The 25,060-nt window shown below is 37.0% G+C and overlaps 1 protein-coding gene across 1 annotated transcript in view; it reads left to right on the top strand.

Annotated features, from left to right (window-relative positions):
- Positions 1-25,060, top strand: part of LOC150098029 (uncharacterized) — a 995,665-nt gene that overhangs the window by 61,956 nt on the left and 908,649 nt on the right. Inside the window, exon 5 of the mRNA XM_090406661.1 lies at positions 13,724-13,777. Within this exon, the coding sequence (XP_090262787.1) occupies positions 13,724-13,777 (54 nt within the window). The remainder of the gene's footprint in view (positions 1-13,723; positions 13,778-25,060) is intronic.

Raw genomic sequence — 25,060 nt, 5'->3', positions numbered from 1 at the left:
TAGGAGTCTGTGGTTAGTAGAAATATCATGTTCCTCAAGAATGGATTTCTCATCTTGGAGAAAATTGCTGTAATCCATATGTTTTAATTATTCGATGCCTAGTACAACCCATCTGGCCAAATAGGAAAGATTGTAAGGACAGGAATATGGTACACCCCAAAGTGTACCATATCCCTTGTCCAAGGAAGCCAAGAGAGGAATTTGTCTTTAGTGTTAGGCAGGATAGAAGAAATCTTATTTCTTGCTTAAAAGTTGTGTGGAAATCAGATTTTTTTTAAAATCTGATTTCCACACTCAGAATTGCCTTTAATATAAAGAATGGAAATTTTCTTGATATTTCATGAGCTTTTAGGAAGAGAGTGATTATCCAAGACGCGTTATAATTTATATTTTGTCCCATGGGTTCCTAATAGTATGATACAGGCAGGAGAACAGTAGAATGAATACACTCTGAAATATTGATGTCCCTTTCATTCTCACTTCATGTAACCATTTGTTATTTTTGCTTGTTCATTCCGATGTGATGAAGTATTCATCAGGAAATATAAGTGATTTAGAGTAAATGCTTTATTTTTTCTTTGTGTAATTTATATCTGTAGTAAGTTCATTAATTATTGCTCCAGAAACATGTTACTGTGGCAATATTAGGACTTCAGAATATGGTATCATGGGAGGTTTAGTAGATAGGCAGAAAAGAGGTGATATGATTACAGCTATAATCCAAGTATGAGATATTTTCCTTTTGATTAGAAGAAACACACGTATAAACCATAGTGAAAATTATTTAATTGTAAATATTTCATCCTAAGTATCTTAGGACATCATCAGTACAGTATTTAAACAAAAATTAGGAATAACATACAGTTAGGGCGAATGATTACAATAGAATCTCATGAAAACGTGCATACAGTGCTAAAGTAGTACAAAAAAAAAAAAAAAAAAACGTTAATTATTTAACACAGTTTTGTATGATACTTTCCCATACTTTAGGAATAGTAAGAACGTCGTTGCGGTTTAGGTTTGGTCTGTCTGTGTAGTAGGGATTCAGAACTTTCTTTGTATAAACGTTTATGTTTAAATATAGATCTATGTAAAAGTTTAGCCTTTTCCCAATGGATCCTATGGTTTGGATTTTCAATTCCGTGTTGAGAGAGGCCAGATTTCTGCGGTTTAAGAAGACGAATGTGGTCTTGATGTTCCGAGATGCGTTTCTGAACAGACCTACCTGTCTGTCCAAAGTAAGATAATTTGCATGAGCATGGAATCTCATAAACACCAGGTAACATCAAGGGTGAGAATTTGTCCTTAGGAGAAGGTAATAAGTTGTAAATTTGGTTGATAGGTTTGTAAGTAGTGGCAAAATTGTATTTCTTCATAATTTTAGAAAGACGTTCTGAGATGCCTTTAACGTAAGGTATGGGAATCCTATGCACTTCTTCCTGTCTGGTTTGATGTATGCAGAAGTGACTGATGATTTTTTGAGTTGTTTTGGGATTATATCCATTTAGGATGGCTGTATTTTTGATAACCTCTAATTCCTGGTTTAAAGATTCTTCAGAGGAGCAGAATTTGTGTGCTCTGGAAACTAGTGATTTAATAATGCCAGATTTCTGAGATGGATGATGAGCAGAAGAATTGTGAATGTAGCGACCTGAGAATGTAGGCTTGCGAAAGATGGAAGTGGCGATGGAACCGTCTTCTTTTCTTTTGATGTGTAAATCCAAAAAAGAGATACCCTGTGGAGATTCTTTTTCTAACGTAAAGTTGATGCGATGATGAAGAAGGTTAATTTTATCTAGAAACAATTGTAATTCAGGTATTAAATCACTAGTTTCCAGAGCACACAAATTCTGCTCCTCTGAAGAATCTTTAAACCAGGAATTAGAAGTTATCAAAAATACAGCCATCCTAAATGGATATAATCCCAAAACAACTCAAAAAATCATCAGTCACTTCTGCATACATCAAACCAGACAGGAAGAAGTGCATAGGATTCCCATACCTTACGTTAAAGGCATCTCAGAACGTCTTTCTAAAATTATGAAGAAATACAATTTTGCCACTACTTACAAACCTATCAACCAAATTTACAACTTATTACCTTCTCCTAAGGACAAATTCTCACCCTTGATGTTACCTGGTGTTTATGAGATTCCATGCGCATGCAAATTATCTTACTTTGGACAGACAGGTAGGTCTGTTCAGAAACGCATCTCGGAACATCAAGACCACATTCGTCTTCTTAAACCGCAGAAATCTGGCCTCTCTCAACACGGAATTGAAAATCCAAACCATAGGATCCATTGGGAAAAGGCTAAACTTTTACATAGATCTATATTTAAACATGAACGTTTATACAAAGAAAGTTCTGAATCCCTACTACACAGACAGACCAAACCTAAACCGCAACGACGTTCTTACTATTCCTAAAGTATGAGAAATTATGATACAAAACTGTGTTAAATAATTAACGTTTTTTTTTTTTTTTTTTTTTTTTGTACTACTTTAGCACGTTATGCACGTTTTCATGAGATTCTATTGTAATCATGCGCCCTAACTGTATGTTATTCCTAATTTTTGTTTAAATACTGTACTGATGATGTCCTAAGATACTTAGGATGAAATATTTACAATTAAATAATTTTCACTGTGGTTTATACGTGTGTTTCTTCTAATTATGAACGCACCACAGGTTTCGTTATTTAACAAAAAATAAAAAATAAAAAAAAAATTTCCTTTTGGATTTATTAGTAGACCATAGTTATTCATAAATATACAGTTGTCGACAAGTTTCGCCAGCTAATTCTGTCTGGCATCTTCAACAGTTATAATCCCTTCATGTATTAATGCTGTGTGGTAGGTGAGAAGAGAATATAAAGCCATTCTCTGGAAGTTGTGGTGATGTTTTAAAACTTTCACTATGCATTCACTAATGCCATGCACATATGGGATAGGAATGTTGAGTTATTTCTTCTGTATTTCTACAAACTGTATACACAAACTCCTCCAAATTTCAAAATGTTCCCTTTTCAACATTGAATCGATAGCCCTATTCATTTGCTTGCATGGGCAGTATATTTAAATCCTTAAATTATTAAAATAATATGTGAGAATGAGTGCTGAGGATGAGCCATGTAGCCTGGATATGCTCAACATTTTCTTAACACTTCTAAACAATCAACATCTCAGGATCCAGTGTACCTTAGAAAAGAAAAACAACAACAGTCTCCTGTTCCTAGATACTCTTATTTTCCTTTTACACACACACACATACACACACTGGTATATACATTGACCAGAAGTAACCCCCCCCCCCCCTTCCAGCAATATGGGATAATAAAAACCTTATATAACAGAGCAGAATTAATCAGTTCTGATAATGGTGCCATAATTACTGAACTTGACCATATTTGTAGCTTTCTTAGACAATGGTTACAATCCCCACAAAATCCTACAAATATTAAAACCCTATAATTCCCCCCCCCCCACTTCACCTTTGGAGCAGAGATTACACAAAATCTATTCTTCTTCTTCTTCTTCTTCTTCTACGCGTTATTCCCACTTCCCATGCAGGGTCCGCGTGTTACTTTAGATGCGACTTCTTGTTAGTACTACTCCCAACCGACCCGTCACCTGGTCTGCCGCTGGGGGGATATATTTTGGACTGTAGAGCGTATGTTCACGGGCCGGTTTGCCTGTTTGCGGGATGAAAAACGCCAGATGAACTGGCGGAAAAAACTCTACTGACCGCGCCCAAGACCGGCTAACTTGGCTATGCCTGAGGAAGATCCTCAAATTCCTCACGTCTACAACGGGAATCGAGCCTGGGACACTCCTTCCCCAAGCATATGGTTGCGAAGCGCAAAGCCACTAGGCTAACCGTGCGGTCTATTACACAAAATCTATTACCATACCTTATATCTGGGGCACATCCAAAAAAATAAGACAAATCCTAAGGAAACACAACCACTTAAGAGACCATATAGAAAATTGGTATCCCTTATCCATTCCACCATAGACCAGCCACATTACCTAGACTTGCTATTCCTCGAATCTGTCTTTGCCCTGGTAAATTTTCCAAATCTTAACAAATGTGGGTACATGAAACTGCTCCAAATTTCAGTAGCACATATTCTCAGATCTTCAGCACAATGGCCAAGATCACACAATTTAGTCCACTAGGAGCACCATTTAGGTCTTAGGCCTGAATTTGATTGTCTTTCTTCAGTTTCATTTGCCCAGTGTTAGTGCCTGATTGCACAAATTTATTTATTTTTTTAATTCCTGATAATGGCAATGTAACATTGCTAAAATATTGGGCATTATTAATTAAAGTAATTATAATTAATATTTAGTATACATTGTTATTTCATGAAAAATAATGGTTATATAAGGCATCTGAAAAGAATATTTTAGCCAGGCTGTCACAAATATTATTATTATTATTATTATTATTATTATTATTACACCCTTCATGGAGTTCACAGACTAATTGTGAGAGGTTCATTCAACTGACAACATATTTATCGTATAGAGTCTTAAAATCGTTAACAATCCTTGCATTAACAAACTCATTCTGGTAATGCATTCCATTCACTGACAGTTCTCCATGTAAAAAAATCTACTCCTCACACTCCCCCTTCACCACGCTTTTACATAACTTTCAGGAATGACTTCTGGTTCTTCCCCTCTCACCTTCTACTCTTTTCCCTTCTGGATTAATCTAATAAAATCCTCTCACTAATTTAAATGTCTCTATCATATCACCTCTCTTCCTCCTATCCATCAAATTCTGCAATCCACATTTCTTCAACCTCTCTCCAAACTCCTGATCTTGTTTTAGTCACTCGTCTCTGGACCATCTCCAACGTCTCCACATCACATTGAAAACCAGGTGACCAGATCTGATCACAGTAGTCCAAGTGTGGTCTGACCAGTGCCTTATACAGTGGCACAACCACTTCCTTATTACATGTTAGAGTACTTCTTATCATAGTGGCACCACAATGTGTAGGCTTTGCAGCACTTGTAACATGCCCTCTAAACTTCAGTCTACTGTCAGCCATCACTCCCAAATCTCGAATCTCATCCACTTCCTACAGTACAGCACCATCGATATATACACAGTCTTACATTTCTGCACTCCAAAATGCAACAACTTGCACGTATTGATATTAAAACTACAACCCACTCTTTTGTCCAAGTAAAAAGCCTATTCAAATCTTCCAGAAGGGAATTAACATCAGCGGTGCTATTTATAATTCTTCCCAACTTTGCATCATCAGTAAATAACTGAAGATCCCCAGTCAGTTCACATGATATATCATTCACAAAAAAGTTAAATAGCAGGAGCCCAAGTACAGAACCCTGGGGCACAACACTGGTTACCCTTCTTTTTTGAGACACTGCTCCATCATACACAACCTGCTGGTATTGTTTAGAGAACCAATCTCTGGGTAACACACCTACGACTTTCCCGATAACACTATTCTTCTTTACCTGCTGCAACAACTTCCTGAAGTTTCTATCAACATTCTTTTTTCCCCTGCAACCAAGTTATTTGTATCCCCAACTACCACTAATTTTGACACCCAGTATTTCCTTTTGTAATGCATTGATTATTTGCTTCATTGTACCACCAGGAAAGCATGTTTTGTGCACTTTGTAATCACATCTCTAATGATCGAATCCCCATACATTGATATACGGCTATCCTTTGACTCTTTCTTTATAATATTAACTTCCTCCTTCTCGTTATTATCAGCCAATCTCTCCTTTAGTTATTTAATATCCTCTTCCAGATGTTTCATTTTGCTTTTCATTTTCTCTAACCCCTGCCACATAATAGATCATATATGTGGAACTCATGCATTTTTCCTGATCATATTCTAACTCAGATATGAACACAAAAGCAGTATTATTTTGAATCTTACAAAGTAGAACAGGAACAAAGTATAAAGCTTTGATTAGGCTACACATAGACTATTGTGCCCAGATTTGTTCACCTGGTTTTCAGAAGGAAGAATAGATGTTGGAAAGGGTCCAGAGGCGACTGACTAAGGCAGTTTCTAACCTCTGGAATGCCGAGTATGAGGAAAGATTGAGAAGATGCAACTTGCAGAGTCTGGTGGACAGGAGGAAGAGGGGAGATATTATTATTATTATTATTATTATTATTATTATTACGGGCAACTCCAGGGAGTCCTTAGACTCATCGAGGGAGGCGCCAAATCATGTTCATAACAACTATATGACATTCATACAGTATCTATCATACCTTGCCTTAAACTCATTCACTGTCACAGCATCCACCACAGACTCTGGCAGCCCATTCCACTCTTTCACCACTCTAAACGTAAAGAACCCAGCTCTGAAACCCTTACTAACCACACTTTTACCTAGCTTCCATGGATGTTCCCTAGTTCTCCCACAACCAGCCCTGTTCTCAAAAATATCTTCTGAATTAATTTTATAGAAACCCTTCAGTAATTTGAATGTCTCAATCATATCTCCCCTCCTCTGACTATCAACCAATTTTTGCAACCCACAAATCCTCAACCTGTTCTCATAAGGTTCATTCCACAGACCTGCTATCATCTTGGTCACTCGTCTCTGGATCCTCTCAACCTCCTCCCCATCAAGAAGAAACCTAGGTGACCAAATCTGGGCACAGTAGTCGAGATGGGGTCTTATCAAGGCTCGATACAGAGGAACAATAACCTGCTTGTCTCTGCTTGTCAACGTATTCTTTAGCATCCAAATGATTTGATGAGCTGATTTGGCCACTTTTGCAATGTTACCCCTAAACTTCAACTCCTTATCCACCAACACTCCTAAATCTCGTGCCTCATTAATTTCCTGGAGTACAGTTCCACCAATGTAGTAAACTGCAACAAATCTTTTCACCCCAAAATGTATAACCTTACATTTTGCCACATTAAATTGACATCCATTCTCCATAGACCTCCAATCTATCCAAATCATCCTGCAAAATTTTGATATCACCTGCATTCACTATTGCCCCACCCAACTTTGCATCATCCGCAAACAAATGAACTGTTCCTCTCAGATCCTTTCCTATATCATTAATGAACAAATTAAACAGCAGTGGTCCAAGAACAGATCCTTGTGGTTCACCACTAGTCACAGGCCATCTTTTGGACTCAACTCCTGAATAAACCACTCTCTGATATCTCTCCATCAACCACCCTCCTATCCATCTTACCAACCCTATATCCATCCCCATATGCTGCATTTTACTGATTAGAATTCCATGTGGTATCTTGTCAAAGGCCTTAGCAAGGTCCAGTAGAATCACTCTAAACCCATTACCCTTATTCAGTTCAGCCATCACTGTGTTATAATACATGAGCAAGTTGCTGAGGCATGACCTACCCTTCACAAAACCATGCTGTCCCCGATACAGTATCCCATTTTCATCTATCCAATCTTGTATTTTCCTCTTAACTATTTTCTCCAAGATCTTGATAACGATTCCTGTTATGCTGATTGGCTGGTAATTTTCAACAGCAGCCTTGGAACCACCTTTATGCAGCGGAACTATTTTTCCCTCTTTCCATCCCCTTGGGACTGCCTCAGACGCGAGGCTCAAATTAAACAAAATTTGTTAAAGGCGCTGACAATTCTTTAGCTGCTTCTCATACGATACGAGCTGGTATACCGTCCAATCCCGCAGATGAATTGACATTGAGGTTTTGTAATAGACTATTCACCTCCACTTCATTCACCACAATTCCCGTATAAGCTGTTGGTTCTTCCATTTCTGCAATGCCTGGATGATATACTCTTGCAAAGTGCTCGCTCAGTAATTCCACTATATCAACTGATTCGGTTACCTCCCTACCCTCAGCATTTTTTAAAATCATTCTGCCATGAACATTTTCCCTTTTACTCGCAACATATTGAAAAAACTGTTTGGGATTCTCTTTAGCCTGCATGGCCAATTTTCTTTCGTAATCCGCTTTTGCTTTTCTTACCACCCTTGTTACCTTCCTGGCCCGAGCTTTATACTGTTCCTGCACCTGCTGGTCACCTTTCTCCTTAAATTCCCTCCACAATTGTTTCTTTTTTTGCAGCTCAAGCTTAATAGTGTTATTCATCCATTTAACCTCTACTTGATTTATTATTTGGACTCATTGCCTCCTGCAAACACTTCTTAACCACCTCCCATGCACTATCAACATCCAGCCCTTGCAGTTTTACATGCCATGGCACTGAGCCAAGCACACTCCTAAGCTTGTCGTACTTACCAGCCCGGTAATTTCACATGTACCCTATCTTAATTGTAAATTCTACTCCTTTAGTCACCTACCAAGTCATGACCTTATAATCACCCTCACCAATTGGTGGCAACATGGTCATGTTCATTACAGCCACATTCTCAGATGCAGTTACTAGGTCAAGCACTCTCTGCCTCTCCCTAGTATTTTCCACTACATGCTGTCGCAGATAGTTGTCCCTTAATAACTGCATAACATCCAATTCCTTCCTCCCATGTGCCCTCTCCTCCTTCCAGTCAATGTTACCATAATTGAAATCACCCATAATAATTACCCTCCTTCCACTCATTTCTTCTATTTGATGATAGAGACCTACAAGTTAGTATGGGGTTGTTATAGGATCAATGCTGGAGAGGTTCTACAGAAAATGGTGAGAGATCAGGGGAGAACCAGAGGTCAACCCTGGCAACTGTATAAAGAGGGTGTGAGTATGGGAGTGAGAAGCAGGTTTTTTTCATGCAGAGTTTTGCCTAAGAGTGTGGTGCCTGCAGAAAATTTGTATGTGTTTAAAGCATGGTATGATAAAATGACCTCCCAGATGATTCTTTGATTCCATGGGGGTCTTGGGTAATAATAATAATAATAATAATAATAATAATAATAATAAGTGGCAATGGCAGACCATATTCTTTCATGTGTGGGTTATGAGGGAAACTAAATTTATATGTTCTGGAAAAAAGAAAAAAAAAACTATTTTTATGTGTCACTCAAAATCTTCAAGTAACAGAAAAGCCTTTTTTTTTAATTTTTATAAATGGCATAAAAAATAAATGTAGATTAGCCAAAATAACCAAAACACATTTTCTTTGTGACAAACACTTTGTTGACTACAGTGATTTCAGACCTTGCTTATCTGAAGATTAATAATAGAAAGACCATGCACTCTACAGTGCCTATCATTCTTTTGCTTTAAATTTATTCAGCATTGTTGTACTATAGTAATTGATAATATATTAAGGGGCTCACCAAAACATCTGCTGCTTATTTTCTCATGTGCAAGATTTTTATATAACTTCTTGGTAATTATTTCTCTTTCTTCCCTCCATTTATCTGATTATCTCTATTACCATTTTGAGATGCAGTCATATAATTCTGTATTCTTTTTGAATTAATTCTGCAATTTTCCCAAACCTATCCTCAGAGTCAATATGCCACATTTTCTTAGTTGTGTTTGTTTAGTTATTAATCTCTGAACATTTCCTTCTTTCTTATTTTCTCCTTTCATAAATCCATGCGACCAATTTATGCACAAGTAGACCCATATGCAGCCTTAACATTTCCATATATAGGTGTTTAAGATTATTGCCTTATACAGTAGTATATATAATATCAGTGATGCTGTCCCTGTGTGGTTCAAAATTTTTTTTCTTTATGCAGAATTCTCCTGTGCACCAACAGGATGTAGGTTTGAAGCAATGTAGCATGGATTTTTGAAGGTCTGTCAGTACATGACTTGTATTTCCTTGTTTGAGATCACCACCTTGCTTGTTGGAGGCTTGCTTCAATCCAATCGCTTATTCTAACTGTATTGACTTTTCCAGATCTTTGCCATTCTAGAAACACAAAGCAACTAATTACTTGTCACTTCTGTTTTAGAACTTCCTCTGTCTTTATGTAGCAGCACTGTATATTCCACCTCTTTCACTCTACAATCTTCCTTAGCAAAACAATGCTGAATAATCAAGTGTGCAAGAGAACTTTCAGTAATCTCCATATGGCAAGTAGCTTAACCACCTTAACTTCTTCTTCTTCTTCTTCTACAGCTTCTCCCACTTAAGTGGGGTCACTGTTTGTTATGAGTCTCCTCCACACCTTCCTGTCTTGGGCTGTCACCACATCCAAGTTCTTCATCTTCAAGTCCTCTTCTACCAGCTCCCTCCATTTCTTCTTTGGCTGCCCACGCTTCTGCCTTCCTTGCACATCCATCTGCATGACCCTTCTTCCCACTTATTCGTCCTCCCTCCTCATCACAATACCAAACCATCTCAACCTTGCCTCCTGTATTTTCGCTCCTAAGTTCGTAACTTTCACTGTTCCCCTGACATAGTAATTTCTCAGATGATCCTTTCTGATCACACTGCACATCCACCTAAGCATTCTCATCTCTGCTACTTCCATCCTGCTGATGTTATTTTTACTCAGGGCCACAGTTTCTATAGCATATGTCATAGCTGGCTTCACTACTGTCCTATAAATTTTGCCTTTCAGATTGATCGGCACCCTCTTATCGCATAACACTCCAGCCATCTCCCTCCAGTTCCTCCAACCTGCTTGTATCCTGCATCCCACTTCCTTCTCAGCTCCTCCATCTTCTTCCACTGTTGAACCTAATTATCTAAAGTCTCTCACCTTCCTGATGACATTTCCTTCCAGCTCCAGATCTGTCTCCTGGCCACCGCCCACTGCGCAACACATATACTCTGTCTTACTTCTGCTCAGTCTCATACCTCTCTCTTCCAGTACTTTTCTCCATCTTTCCAGTTTAGTTTCCGCTTCTTCTCTTGAATCTACACACAGCAAGATGTCATCTGCATACAACATTGTCCAAGGTGCATCTTCTCTCACCTCCTCTGTTACCACCTCCATCACAATATTAAACAGAAACGGACTTAATGCTGACCCTTGATGCAAGCCAACTGTTACTTGAAAACTTTCTGTCTGTCCCAAAAAGGTCCGAACACTTGTCTTCACATTTCTGTACATTTCCTGCACCAACCTGACATATTTCTCCGGCACCTTCTTTTCCCTCAGACACCTCCAGACTTCTTGCCTTGGCACTCTATCGTATGCTTTCTCCAGATCAATAAATACCAGATGTAGCTCCCTTTGTTTCTCTCAATATTTTTCCATCATCTGTTGTAACCCAAAGATAGCATCTGTTGTTGATCTATCAGGCATGAAGCCAAATTGTTCCTTTGCAATCTCCACCTCCTCCCTCAATCTACCATCAAGAACCCTTTCTAGGATCTTCATTGTGTGGGACATCAACTTTATTCCTCTGTAATTTTTACAGTCTTGTGCATCCCCTTTGCGCTTGTAGATGGGAACAAGAGTAGTTTCCCTCCATTCCTCGGGTATATTTTCCTGTTGGCAAACTTTCATGAACAGGTCCCACAGAAGGTCAATTCCCTCTTCCCCCAGTGCCTTCCATGCCTCCACTGGAATTCTGTCGGGGCCCACCGCTTTTCCATTCCTCATCCTCTTCATGGCCTCCGTCACTTCCATTCTACTGATGTTCTGCACCATCCCCTCAGAAGGCTGCCCATCTCCTCTGTGAGTCCTTGCATTTTCCTCATTCAGAAGTCCCTCAAAGTATATTTTCCATCTGTTTCTTATGTCCACATCCCTCCATAATACTCTTCCTTCAGCATCTTTGATCTGCCTCACATGTAAGATGTCCTTAGCTGCTTTATTTCTACATTTCGCTAGTTGGTAAATTTTTCTCTGTCCTTCCTTTGTTTCTAATTGATCATACAGATCTTGATATGCCATGGCCTTCGCCTGTGCCACAACTCTCTTGGCTTCTTGCTTTCTCTCTTTGTACACCTCTCTGTCCTCTTCCACTCTTGACTCATCCCACTTCTGCTTTGCCTTCCTCTTAGCTGTCACTGCCACTTGTACATCATTATTCCACCACCAACCCTCCTTCTGCTCTCTAATCTTTCCAGATGTCTCACCAAGCACCTCGATTGCACAGCTCAGGATTACTTTTGAATTATGTTTCCACCAATCTTGTACACTTTCCAGTCCATCCGAAATCCTCTCTAACACTCTCTCACTAAAACGATTCCTCACACTCTCCTCTTTTAAGCGAAACCACTTAATTGTCTTTATCCCATGGCAACCAGAAGTTCTTATCTTCGATCTTATTTTAAAGTATGCGCACAGCAGTCGGTGTTGTTGTGCTACTTGATCTGTTGGAATTACTTTACAATTTGTCACAACCTTAAGATGTTTTTTTCTAATCAAAATGTAGTCAATTTGTGAGCTGTTGTTACCACTTCTAAATGTTATCAAATGTTCTTCCCTCTTGAAGAAAAACGAGTTCACAATTGCCAGATCAAACGCTACTGCAAAGTCCACAACCCTCTCTCCTTCCTGGTTCATCATTCCCACTCCGTGGCCACCATGCACCCTTTCACAGTCTCTATTCTGTCTTCCTATGTGCCCGTTCAAGTCTCCTCCGACAATTACCATCTCATTTTCTTCCAATTCCCTCATTTCTTCATCTAACACGTTCCAGAACTCATCTTTTTCCTCTGCTGTACAACCAACTTGCGGGGCATATACACATAATACGACCACCCGCTCTTCTCCAAGACCCAATTTCATTCGCATGATCCTGTCGTTCCTTCTACCCACGTCCAGTACTTCACCCTTCATTCTGCCACACACCACAATTCCTACACCATTTCTTCCCTCGTTATTCACTCCAGAGTAGAACAATTTATATCCATCTCCCAGTTCCTTTGCCTTTCCCCCTTTCCACCTTGTCTTCTGCACACATAAAATGTCCAACTTCCTCTTCCTCATCATGTCTGCCACCTCTCTTCCCCTTCCAGTCATTCTTCTAACATTCAGTGTTCCCACTCGCAACATCCTCTCCACCTGCTGGGCTCGCTTCTTTAACCGCACCCACCCTTGATGCGGTAGCCCTCGTCCACTTCTCACAGCTGTAGGGCGATGTGGCTGCGCGTCGCTTAAGGGGTACGCCCTAGCCCTTATATCATTTTCTCTTCGACTCATAATCATAGTTTGAGTTGGCACTGAAGTTTTCCGACCGGATGCCCTTCCTGACATCAACCCTCGCATTTATCCGGGCTTGGGACCGGCACCTATTGAGGCTAGCTTGCCTCCTTCGGTGGCTGCATAAGACGAAATGACTTAGCAAGATAGGAAAGACTCACCCCTAGCCCTCGAATACTCTAATAGCATCAGGGGGAAGGAGCAAGGAGAGAAGAAAGAAGCAAAGAAAGAAGAGGAGGGACCAGTCTACAGAATAATATAACAGATATATATTACATGAAGTAAGGCATGGTCAAGCATCAGGTACCTCGGGTTTGCCATGCCCGTACTCACTTAAGTGAGCCCTTGAGGAAGGGCTCACTTTAGTGAGTACGGGCCACCTTAACAATTTTAAAATTTCTTTACTTTTCTGCTTATTTACAGGAATTTAAAATGCTTATTTACACTTATACATTTATATTCTGCTAATACACTTGAATACTGACATCAAATATGATGAAGAGTAGTGAGTAATAGAAATAATTCCTATAACTAGATGATTTTTACACTGGTGTTTGCAATTTGTAATATTAACTGTAGCTAGCAATTTAATTTTTCATATCTCTTCCATTTATATGTATGTTGAGAGGTTAATTATGAACAAGAGCAAATGTAACAAATTTTTTTTCTTCTTCAAGGGAAAGCCTGGCATTCCTGGATTTCCTGGTTATCCAGGCTCCCTGGGATTAAAGGTATGTACAACTCTTATTTTAATATGTATATAAACTTTTATTTTTGGGAGATTTAAATTGGAGAATAATAAGTATACTCCAGTAATATATTGATCTAGTTTTAGATCTAAAATTTAAATACTGATTTTGTTTTTAAGTGTTCCTCTCCAAAAGTTTAAATGAGTTATTTTTAAACATTATTATTGTTATTATTTCCCTATTCAGTTAACAGAGTTCACACACAAAGAGTAACAAGAAACATGTAACAGCATAATCAGATCTTTCACTGGCAGTCTGTACAATTCATTCCTTATCCAAAGGCCCAGGAATTTAAAATGTGAGATCTCTAATAGATAGTGTTTATATACGAGAGGCTCAGCATTTCCAAATGTTTCATAAATACTCTTGGGCATTGCTCTTAAAGCTCCTAGGAGTGAATGGTGAGTTCTTCAACATTGAAATTCTTCAAGGCAAGGTATGATAGTTATTGGACTTCTTGAAATGAGTTTTTGGACTCCTTGGAGGTAATACTCATATTAATACCTCATTCATTGATTCCAATGTTGCATGACACCTAGACAGTACTGAATGTTAATCATTTGGTCTTCTGGAATACATTCCTTATGAACAATTCCATGAATGTCAAAGAAAACAATCAGTATTATTTTTCTTCATGACTTCTGCATCTGAATCTTTTACTGTTTTGGAGGAGAGCCTCCATAGCGCAGGCAATATAGACAAAGCCCTTTAATCGGAAAGACCTGGGTTCAATTCCCATCAGTGGTGTGAGGAACCTTTATCTGGTCTCTTTCGACGAAAGGTGAGTTAGCCGATCTCATACAGAGGTGGGGGGGTCACCCAGAAACTCGGGTTTTTTTCCCCCAGAACAGGCAAACTGGCCCCATTTACATACATGGATTACAGTCATGAATACATCCCAACCATATGCCTGTCCTGAGCCCGGATAAAATGGGAGGGGGGGGGGGGAAGCAGTGGTGAACTACCCTCTAAAAAATCTCACCATGAACACTTTGTGGGTAATGCCTACAAAGTGTTCAGAAAGTGTTCCATGCATTGCCATTTCCAGTATGACCCAGAAACATTCCCTGTTTCCAGGTCATATTGAAGCATCAGCTTATCATCAGTCACAGTGCTCTCTAAATGGTACAATCTTGGTCAGCCGTTTCAATTAAACTTTCACAGCAAGTAACATGATCTTTCTGCTCAAGATTGAAAGAATTTGCTACAAATCCTGAACAAATCTTTCTTTTGCTTAAAGTTTCCAGCAAAGTTTCATGGGCTGTTCCTTTCCAATATTTAATTTCTACTTTTTTCATATCCAGATGGTATATTAACAATTTATAGAGATATAAGAGTTGGAGAAAAAAACTGATGCCAAGAAGTATCAGTTTTTCCTCCAACTCTTGTATAAACAACACGACAAGGCCTTTGACAGGATACCACATGGAATTCTAATCAGTAAACTGCAGCACATGGGGATGGATATAGCATCTCAGGTGTGGTGGTTAAGGTATTGGAGAAGTTTGCTAAGGGCAGAATTCAGGAATGGGTGAAAAGTAATATGATACTGTATGATGAGCAGCACAGCTTTGTAAAAGGTAGGTTCTGCCTTAGTAATTTACTTACATTTTATAATAGAGTGACTGTGTAATTAGGTAAAGGAAATGACTACATCATGATATTGCTGGATTTTGCAAAGACATTTGATAGAATACTACATGGAAAACTCTCACATAAGTTGGAGCAAATGGGAATGGGAAGCTAGTGGAAATAGTTAGTGGCTGACAGCAGACAGTGCAGAGTAGTATATGGTGGAATGGAATCAAGCAGAATGAGTGCAACTAGTATAGTGCCACAGGGCTCTGTACTAGGGCCAGTGTTGTTTAATTCGTATATTTGAAGGAGAGTCTCCAGTTTTTTGCTGACAATAATGCAAAACTGGGGGGGGGGCATAGTTAACAGGCATGACATTGAGATCCTTGAAGGAGCTGTGTACTGCCAGTTTAAATAAATTGGTAGTGTTGGCAGAAGAGAATGATTGTCTGTTTAATGTAGCAAAGTGTAAGGTTATGCACTTTGGGACTGCATTGGTTTCATGTAGTCCATAGATGGATTGAAATGCATGAAATTGATGAAGCTTTGAGGGTGAGAAGGCAGATATGGAGTTGAAATTCAGGGAGCATTTACTAAAGTGGACAAAATAGTCATAAGGATTACTTGGATATTGAAGAACACACACACACTGACAATTAGAGATAGAGGGGTTATTATCCCTCTTTATAAAGCTGTGATACATCCATATCTTGATGACTGTGTGCACAGAATTTGGGCCTCTTAGGGATTAGCAGGTGTTGAAGAGGATTCCAATACGAGTGATGACCAAGATGGGTATGAGTATGTGAAATGCTCTCTATAAGGATTGGTTGAAGATACGTGAGTTGCCAACTTTAGTTTAGTTGACAGGAAGAAAAGAAGTTCTTTAAGATTGAGAGGAAAAAAATTTTAGACAAGATGATTAGCGGAAATTAGGTGTCAAAATGGAAGTAGTTGTTGATAATAAGGCTTTTTGACAAATTTTTTGTTTGGAGAGTGTTGATTGACTTGAATTAGTTTCTAGGTATGTTTGGGAGTATTCTGACAGTGAGTGAGTTTAAGTAAATGTATGATATGTATTGTGTGAATAATAGTTAGTGTAGGCCTCCTGGGACAGATTCTCTAACTCCATGGAAAGGCCCATATAATAATAATAAAATAGAAAAATTATTAAAACAGGCAGAACCATGGAAAACATTCTCAGTGGATAACCTAAAGAACAAGTAAAATATTTCAGTATAGTATTTCGTCATAATTGCTATGTGACTCTGATTGCCTTTGAATGACAATATCAGATTCTAAAAACAAGTACATTGATTTCCAGTGGATTGTATTAGTTTTTGGACCCTGAAATTATACTAGGACGTTCTGCTAATAGTTAAGAGGTCAGTTCAAAGTGGAGTGCTAAATTCACTGACCAAATATTATGTTTTTATTTATTTTATTTATTTATTTTTTGATTCTAGCTTCTATAATTTTGGGCAAAAAAATTAAGGAGCTTTGAATTGTATCAGTTCAAGAGAGTTAGAAAAAATAAATGTGTGGATTTTTTGGAGGGGTGAGGAAAGAAGTCATGCTGAGTGGATCTAAATGGTTGAATTATATTGAAAATACTGCTGAGAGAGTAGTAAAGTGGAAATAACTTCTAGATCAGTTCAGAGAACTGGGAGACTGAATTATGGGATTCAATAATAAACTCACTTAATGGCAGTATCACAAAAATTGATACATTGTTTTTTTTTTTTTTTTTTCAACATGTAGAAAGGAACCTTTTTAACTAGTATGTAACCAATGGATTGTGGACTTATTTCTCCTACTGAGTCATCTGTTCTATTGAATACCATCAGATAGTATTCATGAAAATAGATGGAGTGAGCTTGGTGCATATGATACTCTGATAAATATTAACTCTCAACCAGACCATAATCAGATGTTAAAAAGGATTGTCATACCTTAAAGACAGTGGTTCTTAACCTTTTAGTAGTTGTGACCCATTAAGTATTCTAAAATATTTTCATGACCCCCTAGTTTGTAGTAACATAATAATAATAATAATTAAACTTTTATTTTTAAAATAGTGATTTTACTTACTGATTATAATGACAAAAAAAAAAAAATCAGAAAACAGAAATTAACTTTACTTAAATGTATTTTAATGAGACCTCTGTTATTGAACACTCTCTACTAATTTGTCTATTCTTGCTTCAATTGCGTTACTCAATGCTATTCACATTCAGGAGTTTATTTGGAGTCGATTTTATTGTATCGTTTTAATATTTACCATTGTGGGAAATCCCGTTTCACACAAATATGTAGAAACAAAAGGCAACACATTTTGAATGGCAAATGCAATGGTAAAAAACAGGTGCAGATATTCCCTCCAGATATGTATCCAAAATTGGACCAAACTTTTCTTCTTGAAAATGGACTTAAATCCTTTGTCAATTCCAGTAATGCATCATCATCATCCGTTGGTGATAAATTTGTATTTTCACAGTTATTATATGGATTTTGAATCCACAATTTTCTACAATCAAGTTCCTTTTTTGGAAAATATTTATCGAACTTTTCAATTAATCTCTGGAGATTACATATAATTCAATAATTTACGTGTAGTTTATCAAATTTAAAATTTATATAGTCTGAAATCATTTGTGAATAGTTTGGAAACATTTTTTCAAAAACATCAGAATATACTCTTTGAATCCATTCTATGCAGTTTTATTTTCATCGCCTGTATTTTACCTAGCAAAGTAAAAATGTTAGACTGGTTACCTTGTAAAGATAAATTTAGCTGATTTAGAATAGAGAAAATATCTGCCAAATATGAAAGTTTTGCAATCCAATTTTTGTCATCGAAATAAATGGCTAGGCTGGATTTTTTATCATTTAAAAAATTTTGACTTCTGTTATTAATTCTAATAAATGAGCAAGAATTTTCCCTCTCGACACCATCTAATTTCTGTATGAAGTAGAAATTATGTATGCTAGGCACCACCTTCTTCACAAAGAGCAGAAAACAGTCTTGAATTAAGAGCATTTGCTTTTATAGAATTTATAACTTACAGCAATGATCATTACTTTGTGTAATTCCACTCATTTCTTTAGAAATCAGTGGAATATACCTTAAATATTAGAAGCTTAGAAGCTAGTTGTTCTCTGTGTAAATGTGCCAAAGTGTTGGTATTGTTAGCTAGTGTTTCCAGGTGTTCTATGTAGAAGTTGGCTGTAGCCCATCTAATTGTTTGTATATTTTCCTTTTCCATGTGAAATATATGCATGTATTATGAATTTAAATAGTTCAAATATATCAGGGGGAAAGTGTGACTTTAGCAGATTAATGTTTCAATTAGTGGTACATTTGTGAATAGTGAGGTGATATCAAAGCTCACCATTAAGTGTGAGCTTTTTAAGATATGGTGTTCTAAAATACTTTTTAGGTGGGCAGAATTCTTGACAAAGGAGGGAGAATTGTTTGTGAGAGTGGCTAGTAGCTTGACTAAATGTCTAGCCAGTTTGTATGTGGGACTATTTATACTGTTTACAATAGGGCATAAGGGTGTACCTTGTTTGTGAATTTTTGGTGCTCCATATATCCTAGGTGTTTTAATATGGAAGGGCTTGAGTTTGTTTACTGTTTCTTTGGGCCAGGAAGTGACTTTTTTCAGCAATTTACGCACCTTATTCCTTTGTGTGTTGGTGGGGATTACGATCTATAATTTTGTATGCTGACTGATCTTGTAAAAGTGTGTGCATTTTGTTTTCATATTCTGTTGTGTCCATCACCACGGTTGCATTCCCTTTGTCTGCTTTTCTTATGATAATCTGGTTATCATTATGTAACTCTTTTAGAGCAATGATTTCCTTATGAGGGATATTATTTCTGGGAGGCTTAGACTTGATTAGGATGTTGGCCACATCTAAACGTCTATTATTGGCTATTGCTGGAGGCAGGTTGTATATTCCCCATTCGACGGACACCATTATTTCGGCTTTTGGAACTTGTTGGGGAGTAATGGCAAAATTGTGCCCCCGACTTAAAGTACTAATGGCTTGTTTGGTTAAGGTGAGTGATGATAAGGTGAGATCCCCCCCCCCCTTTTTTTTTTCTCCCCTTAGCCAACTTCTACATAGAACACCTGGAAAAACTAGCTATCAATACAGCCACTCTCAAACCAACACTTTTTCTATGCTATGTTGACGATGTGCTTGCTATTTGGCCACATGGCCAAGGCACATTGGATACATTCTAGCATATTTAAACTCTCTACCGGCTGAAGTAGATGAAATAGTGAGATAAACTTGCACTTCTTCTCCATGTTATTCAATAGGTGTTACAGAATCGTATCCAGATTTATCTGGATGTATATATTATTTTTAGAGGTACTTGTGGCATAGTATAATAATTAATAAATAACACATACATCCACATTAATAACTTTAATTAATAAATAAGGTACAGATATTTCATACTAAAACTAATAGTATATCTTCAGTGTTACAAACAAATTAACGAACATTCGGTGGATCACCTATTAAAATACAATGTTGTCGCGAGCTAGGAAATGAAAGAAATTAATAAATAATTAATATTTAAGATAATTGGTTTTTTAATGATTACATAAAATAAAAAAAATAAATAAAATAAATAAATAAAAATAATAATACAAATAAATAAATAAATAATAATAAAAAAAGTACCAATTGATTCCCACGTATATTCCTATCAACAAAATTTCTTCCTTATTGCCTTCTACAAAAGATAAACTGTCATCTCTATCTTTGGTTGGCGTTTACCAAATACCATGTGAATTCAGTGTTTCTTATTTTGGACAAACTGGCCATTCTGTGGAAAAAAGAATTACAGAATATCAATATTATATTGATTACAACAAACCTCAGAAGTCTGGTCTAGCACAACACAGTATTAACACTACCCATAATATCCAGTGGGATAAAGCTATTCTCTTTCATAGATGTAGGTTCAAATATGAACACCTCTTTAAAGAAAGTTGTGAAGCTAGTTTGCACCGACTGAATTTAAATTGAAATGATTGCCTCTCTCTCTCTCTCTCGAAGATCTGGGAGACTTTTATTTTATATAATTATTAAAAAACCAAATATCTTAAATATTAATTATTTATTCATTTCTTTCATTTCCTAGCTTGCGACAACATTGTATTTTAATAGGTGATCCACCGAATGTTCGTTATTTGTATTCCATTCCTACCTGTTTGTAACACTGAAGATATACTATTAGTTTTAGTATGAAATATCTGTACCTTATTTATTAATTAAAGTTATTACTGTGGACTTACGTGTTATTTATTAATTAATATGGACATATATATACATCCTGGCCGGTTAGGGAGTTAAATAATCATCATCCAAAAATCCACTTTACAATGGAACTGGAAGCTAATAACTGTGTGCCCTTCCTGGATTCACTAATCACACATCTTCCAGATGGTTCCTTATCATTCTCAGTTTTTAGAAAACCCATGCATACAGGGAAATATTTACACAGACAATTGCACCATCACCCTTCTCAACAGTATGGTATCTTAAAAATGCTAACCCACAGAGCGAGAGCAATCTGTTCCAATGACAATGCTCTTGCTGCTGAACTGGCTCACTTATGCCACACCTTTTGGCTAGTGGCTATAATCTCCATAAGATAAACAAAATACTAAATGCTCCTAAGAAATCCCTCCCACTATCCACCATGGAGAACTAAACAAAACAGTCACCATTCCATAATTAAAGGCACATTGGAAAAGATATCAAGAATTCTCAATAACATCAACTATGCACTGTATTCAGACCATGTGTCAAATTAGCAACTCTAATCCGTTCACACAAGGACAGCATCCCTCCTTTATCACATCCAGGAGTCTATGAAGTACCCTGCTCGTATGATCAAGCCTACTACAGTCAAACAGGAAGAACTGTGGACATCCACATCAGTGAACATAAAAGATGCATCCGACACTATGCCATAGTGAATGGCTAGTTGGGCCTAGCAGACCATGCTTTGGATACCCCAGCACACAGGATCAACTGGAAGAAAACAAAAGTACTTAACAGAAGCTTTTACAAGTCAGAGAGATTGTTCTTAGAAGCAACAGAAGTCTTAAAACATACTCTGAATCTCAACAAATATGGCTGTATAAATTTGCCTAAGATTTGGGAGACGGTCAACTTAAGACATAACTAGTACCTGCTTTCTCTCTCTGTTTTTTTAGGACTTTAGTCTTTGTGTTATTGCTGCAATTTTTTTATTTTATTTTATTTTATTTTATTTTATTTTTTTAGATAGAGAGTGCCTAATTAGGACTTTAGTCTTTTTGTTGTTGTTGTTGCTACAATTTTGTTAAACTAGTCCCTTTGTTACACCATGTTGTTGTTGTTGTTGTTGTAGTCTCGAGTACTGTGATAAATTGTGTTTTTGTGCTCTGAAGATGCTGGTTATAACACCAGCGAAATATCAGCAGTAAGTCAATAAATAATTAATTACTTATAATTCTGTGTTCTGATATATATACCATCAAAATTAAACAACATGTTTGCAACTTCTTCTCTCAGCCTTCCATCTATGATTCTTTCAAATAACTTCATTGTATGAGACATAAGTTTAATTCATCCCTTTCCCTTATATATAAGTACTACCACACTCTGTCTCCATTCTTCAGGAATTACCTCTTGATTATATATCTCTTTCAACAGATTCCATATTAATTCAATGCCTTCATCTCCTAATGCTTTCCAGATCAGATATAATATATTATTATTATTATTATGCTACACCTCCAAGGAGTTCAAAGACTCATCAAGGGAGGGCACCTACTTTACAACTCACCATCTCCACCACTCAATCCACCAACTACAGCGAACCGCATCATCTACACCAATGGCATCTGCTGCTCACTACCACCGCCACTAATATTTTTACAGATATATATATATAAGATAAATAAGATATAATATAATATATAATTGAAATAAATAAGATTGAAACAAATGTAAAAATTTTGAAATTTACTAGAAAGTTCATGAGAATATAACACTTTTGATGTCATGCCTTGGTTTGCACTACTTTTGTAATACGCAAATTCTATCCAGGAGTCCATATGTTTGTCTTTCATTAGTTTTTCAACATGGGATTGCTATATATGATGAGAACCAACAGTTCAAAAGCTGTCAGGCCAGTGAAACCTAATTTAAGCACTGTAAAAGGTGAACATATGGTCTCTTGTATAGAGTTTGTGTCTTTTAAGTAGTGCAAACCAAGGTTACCTCTGATGCTGAAGATTATATTCTTGTAAGCTCCTCTGGTAAATTTCAGAAATTTTAAGTTTCTTCCTATATTTGGCTATAAAATATGAGTGAATTACCCCCTTCCCCCAAAACAAGTAATATTTAAATAGAAGTAATTTTGGTCAAAATTGTTTTGTACTCCCCTAAACTCCTCACATTCCCAGTTTCTGTACTGAAAGGTGTTGCTTTGGAGGTGCTACCTAAAGGCAAGAATGTTATTATTATTTCGATAACCAACAGACTAACTGTGGGGGGGCCCACTCAATCAGCAACATGACTAGCATAACAAATTTTGAAGTTATTTACACTCCCTGCATTCACAATGCACTTCAACACTGCATTCCACTCACCGACAACTCTCCATGTAAAAAATCTACTCCTCACACCCTTCTTCACTACATCTTTGTACAACTTCCAGGGATGGCCTCTTGTTCTTCCCATCTTGACATCCACTCTTTTTTATAATTCCTTCTGTATTAATCTGGTAGAATCCCTTAACTAACTTGAAGGGCTCTATCATATCTCCTCTTTTCCTCCTATTCACCAAACTCTGTAATCCATATTCCTTCAAACTTCATAATCAACACTCAAGAGTCCTGATATCATTTTGGTCATTTGTCTTTGGACCCTCTCTCTAGTGTTTCCAGATTACAATGAAAATCAGGCCACCAAATCTGAGCACAATAGTCCATGTGTTGTCAGACCAATGTCTTATATAGAGGCACCATCGCCTTCTTTTCCCTACATATCAATGTTCTTTTTATCATAGCAGCAATATGATCTGCATTCTTTGCAACACTTGCAATGTGCCCTCAGAATTTTAGTCTACTGTCTATCATCACTCCAAGATTCCAAATCTCATCCACTTCCTGAAGTATGGCTCCACCAATATAGTATGTAGTCTTATATGTCTCTACCCCAAGAAGTGAAATCTATTGATTTATTCATGATGTGATTTCTGCAGCTTTTAATATGATTAGAATTTTATTTAAGTGAATATTAGGGTTATAAATGCACAGCTATTAAGGAAATTTTCACCTATTCTTACTTGTGGATCAGAGACTTGGATCCTTATCCAGTGAGACATCCAAAGTGTGGAGACCACTCAGAGAATCATGGAGAGAGAGAGAGAGGAATGACAAGAATGGAAGATGCCATAATTCATTCAAAAACCTTAAAATGGAAATAAGTAGGCTATATCTTTTAGAAGATCTGACCAATAATGGACTATAGAAATAATAAAATGAACTCTCAGAGACTGTAAAAGACCTAGGAGACAATGGCCATTTAGCCAATGGAGGGATGGAATCAGGAAACATGGAGTGGCATGGCAACAAGCAGTCTCGGACAGGACTAAGTGGAGAAATCTTGGAAAGACCTTTATTCAGCAGCAGATTGAGAATGGTTGATGATGATGATTAAGGAAATTCAGATTAAATTAAATTAAATGTTTATTCCATTTGTCCCTATCAAATAGCTGTTATCTAAGATCACTATGAGATGTCAGTAGTATAGAGGAATGTTTGGCAATAAAACCTAAACTAGGGAGCCAGTATCTGATAATGATGATGATGATATATGTATATTAAGAATTCTCTGGATGGGATACCCATTGATATCCATTAGCAGTAATAGTGATTTATATATTGCTTAATTTCTGTTTAGTTCTTCCATACTGTGCACTAGAACAGATGGAATGAGCTTGGTGCATCAGATACAGGGATAAATATCAACCCTCATCTGACCACAATCAGATGTAAAAAGGATTGCTATATCCAGGGTTTGGCAAATTAGGCAAACCCCACTTCCCATGAAAAAATGTAGTTGCCCAAGAACTCCCCCCCCCCATTTTCATATGATATGTCCCTATGTCTCAATAACACAGGCCTGCAAAATTTGAGTTATGAAAAGTTGTCTGGAAACTATTAGCTGTTTCTGATTTATTTTTGAATGCTAATTTCAAATATCTCTTCCATTTTTCTCTATCACATAAGGATTTTTCTCAAAATGGATCTCAATGTTACAGTAAAATAGCTTTAAAATGCATTATGTTAAGTAAAATAACAGTATTTAAAATTTTCCATAAACATTTTTGGAATGAAATTATTGGAAAAATTTTTTTAATTAAAGTAATTAAAGATTAATCTTTAGTACATACTTTATATTTCATTCTAGTGTCTTTTTCTTTTTCCTTCAAAACTTCTTTTTTGAACTTTTTCTGTAAAATTCTTTTCTTGGGTCAACTCTGTGCAGCATCCAGCAATAGTCCGGCATCACATTGACATTCCACCTGCCCTGATACCTTCTTTCCATATCCTCGATGTTTTGGTGGAATCACTCTCCTTGCTCTTTTGACAGTTCCCAGATTCTCAG

Source organism: Typopeltis vanoorti, chromosome 16 (genome assembly GCF_054136105.1).
Source record: "Typopeltis vanoorti isolate ZY-2024b chromosome 16, IOZ_Tvanoo_1.0, whole genome shotgun sequence".
Lineage (NCBI taxonomy): Eukaryota > Metazoa > Arthropoda > Arachnida > Uropygi > Thelyphonidae > Typopeltis > Typopeltis vanoorti.
The sequence above is the reverse complement of the archived record's forward strand: the minus strand, read 5'-3'. Positions and strand labels throughout refer to the sequence as shown.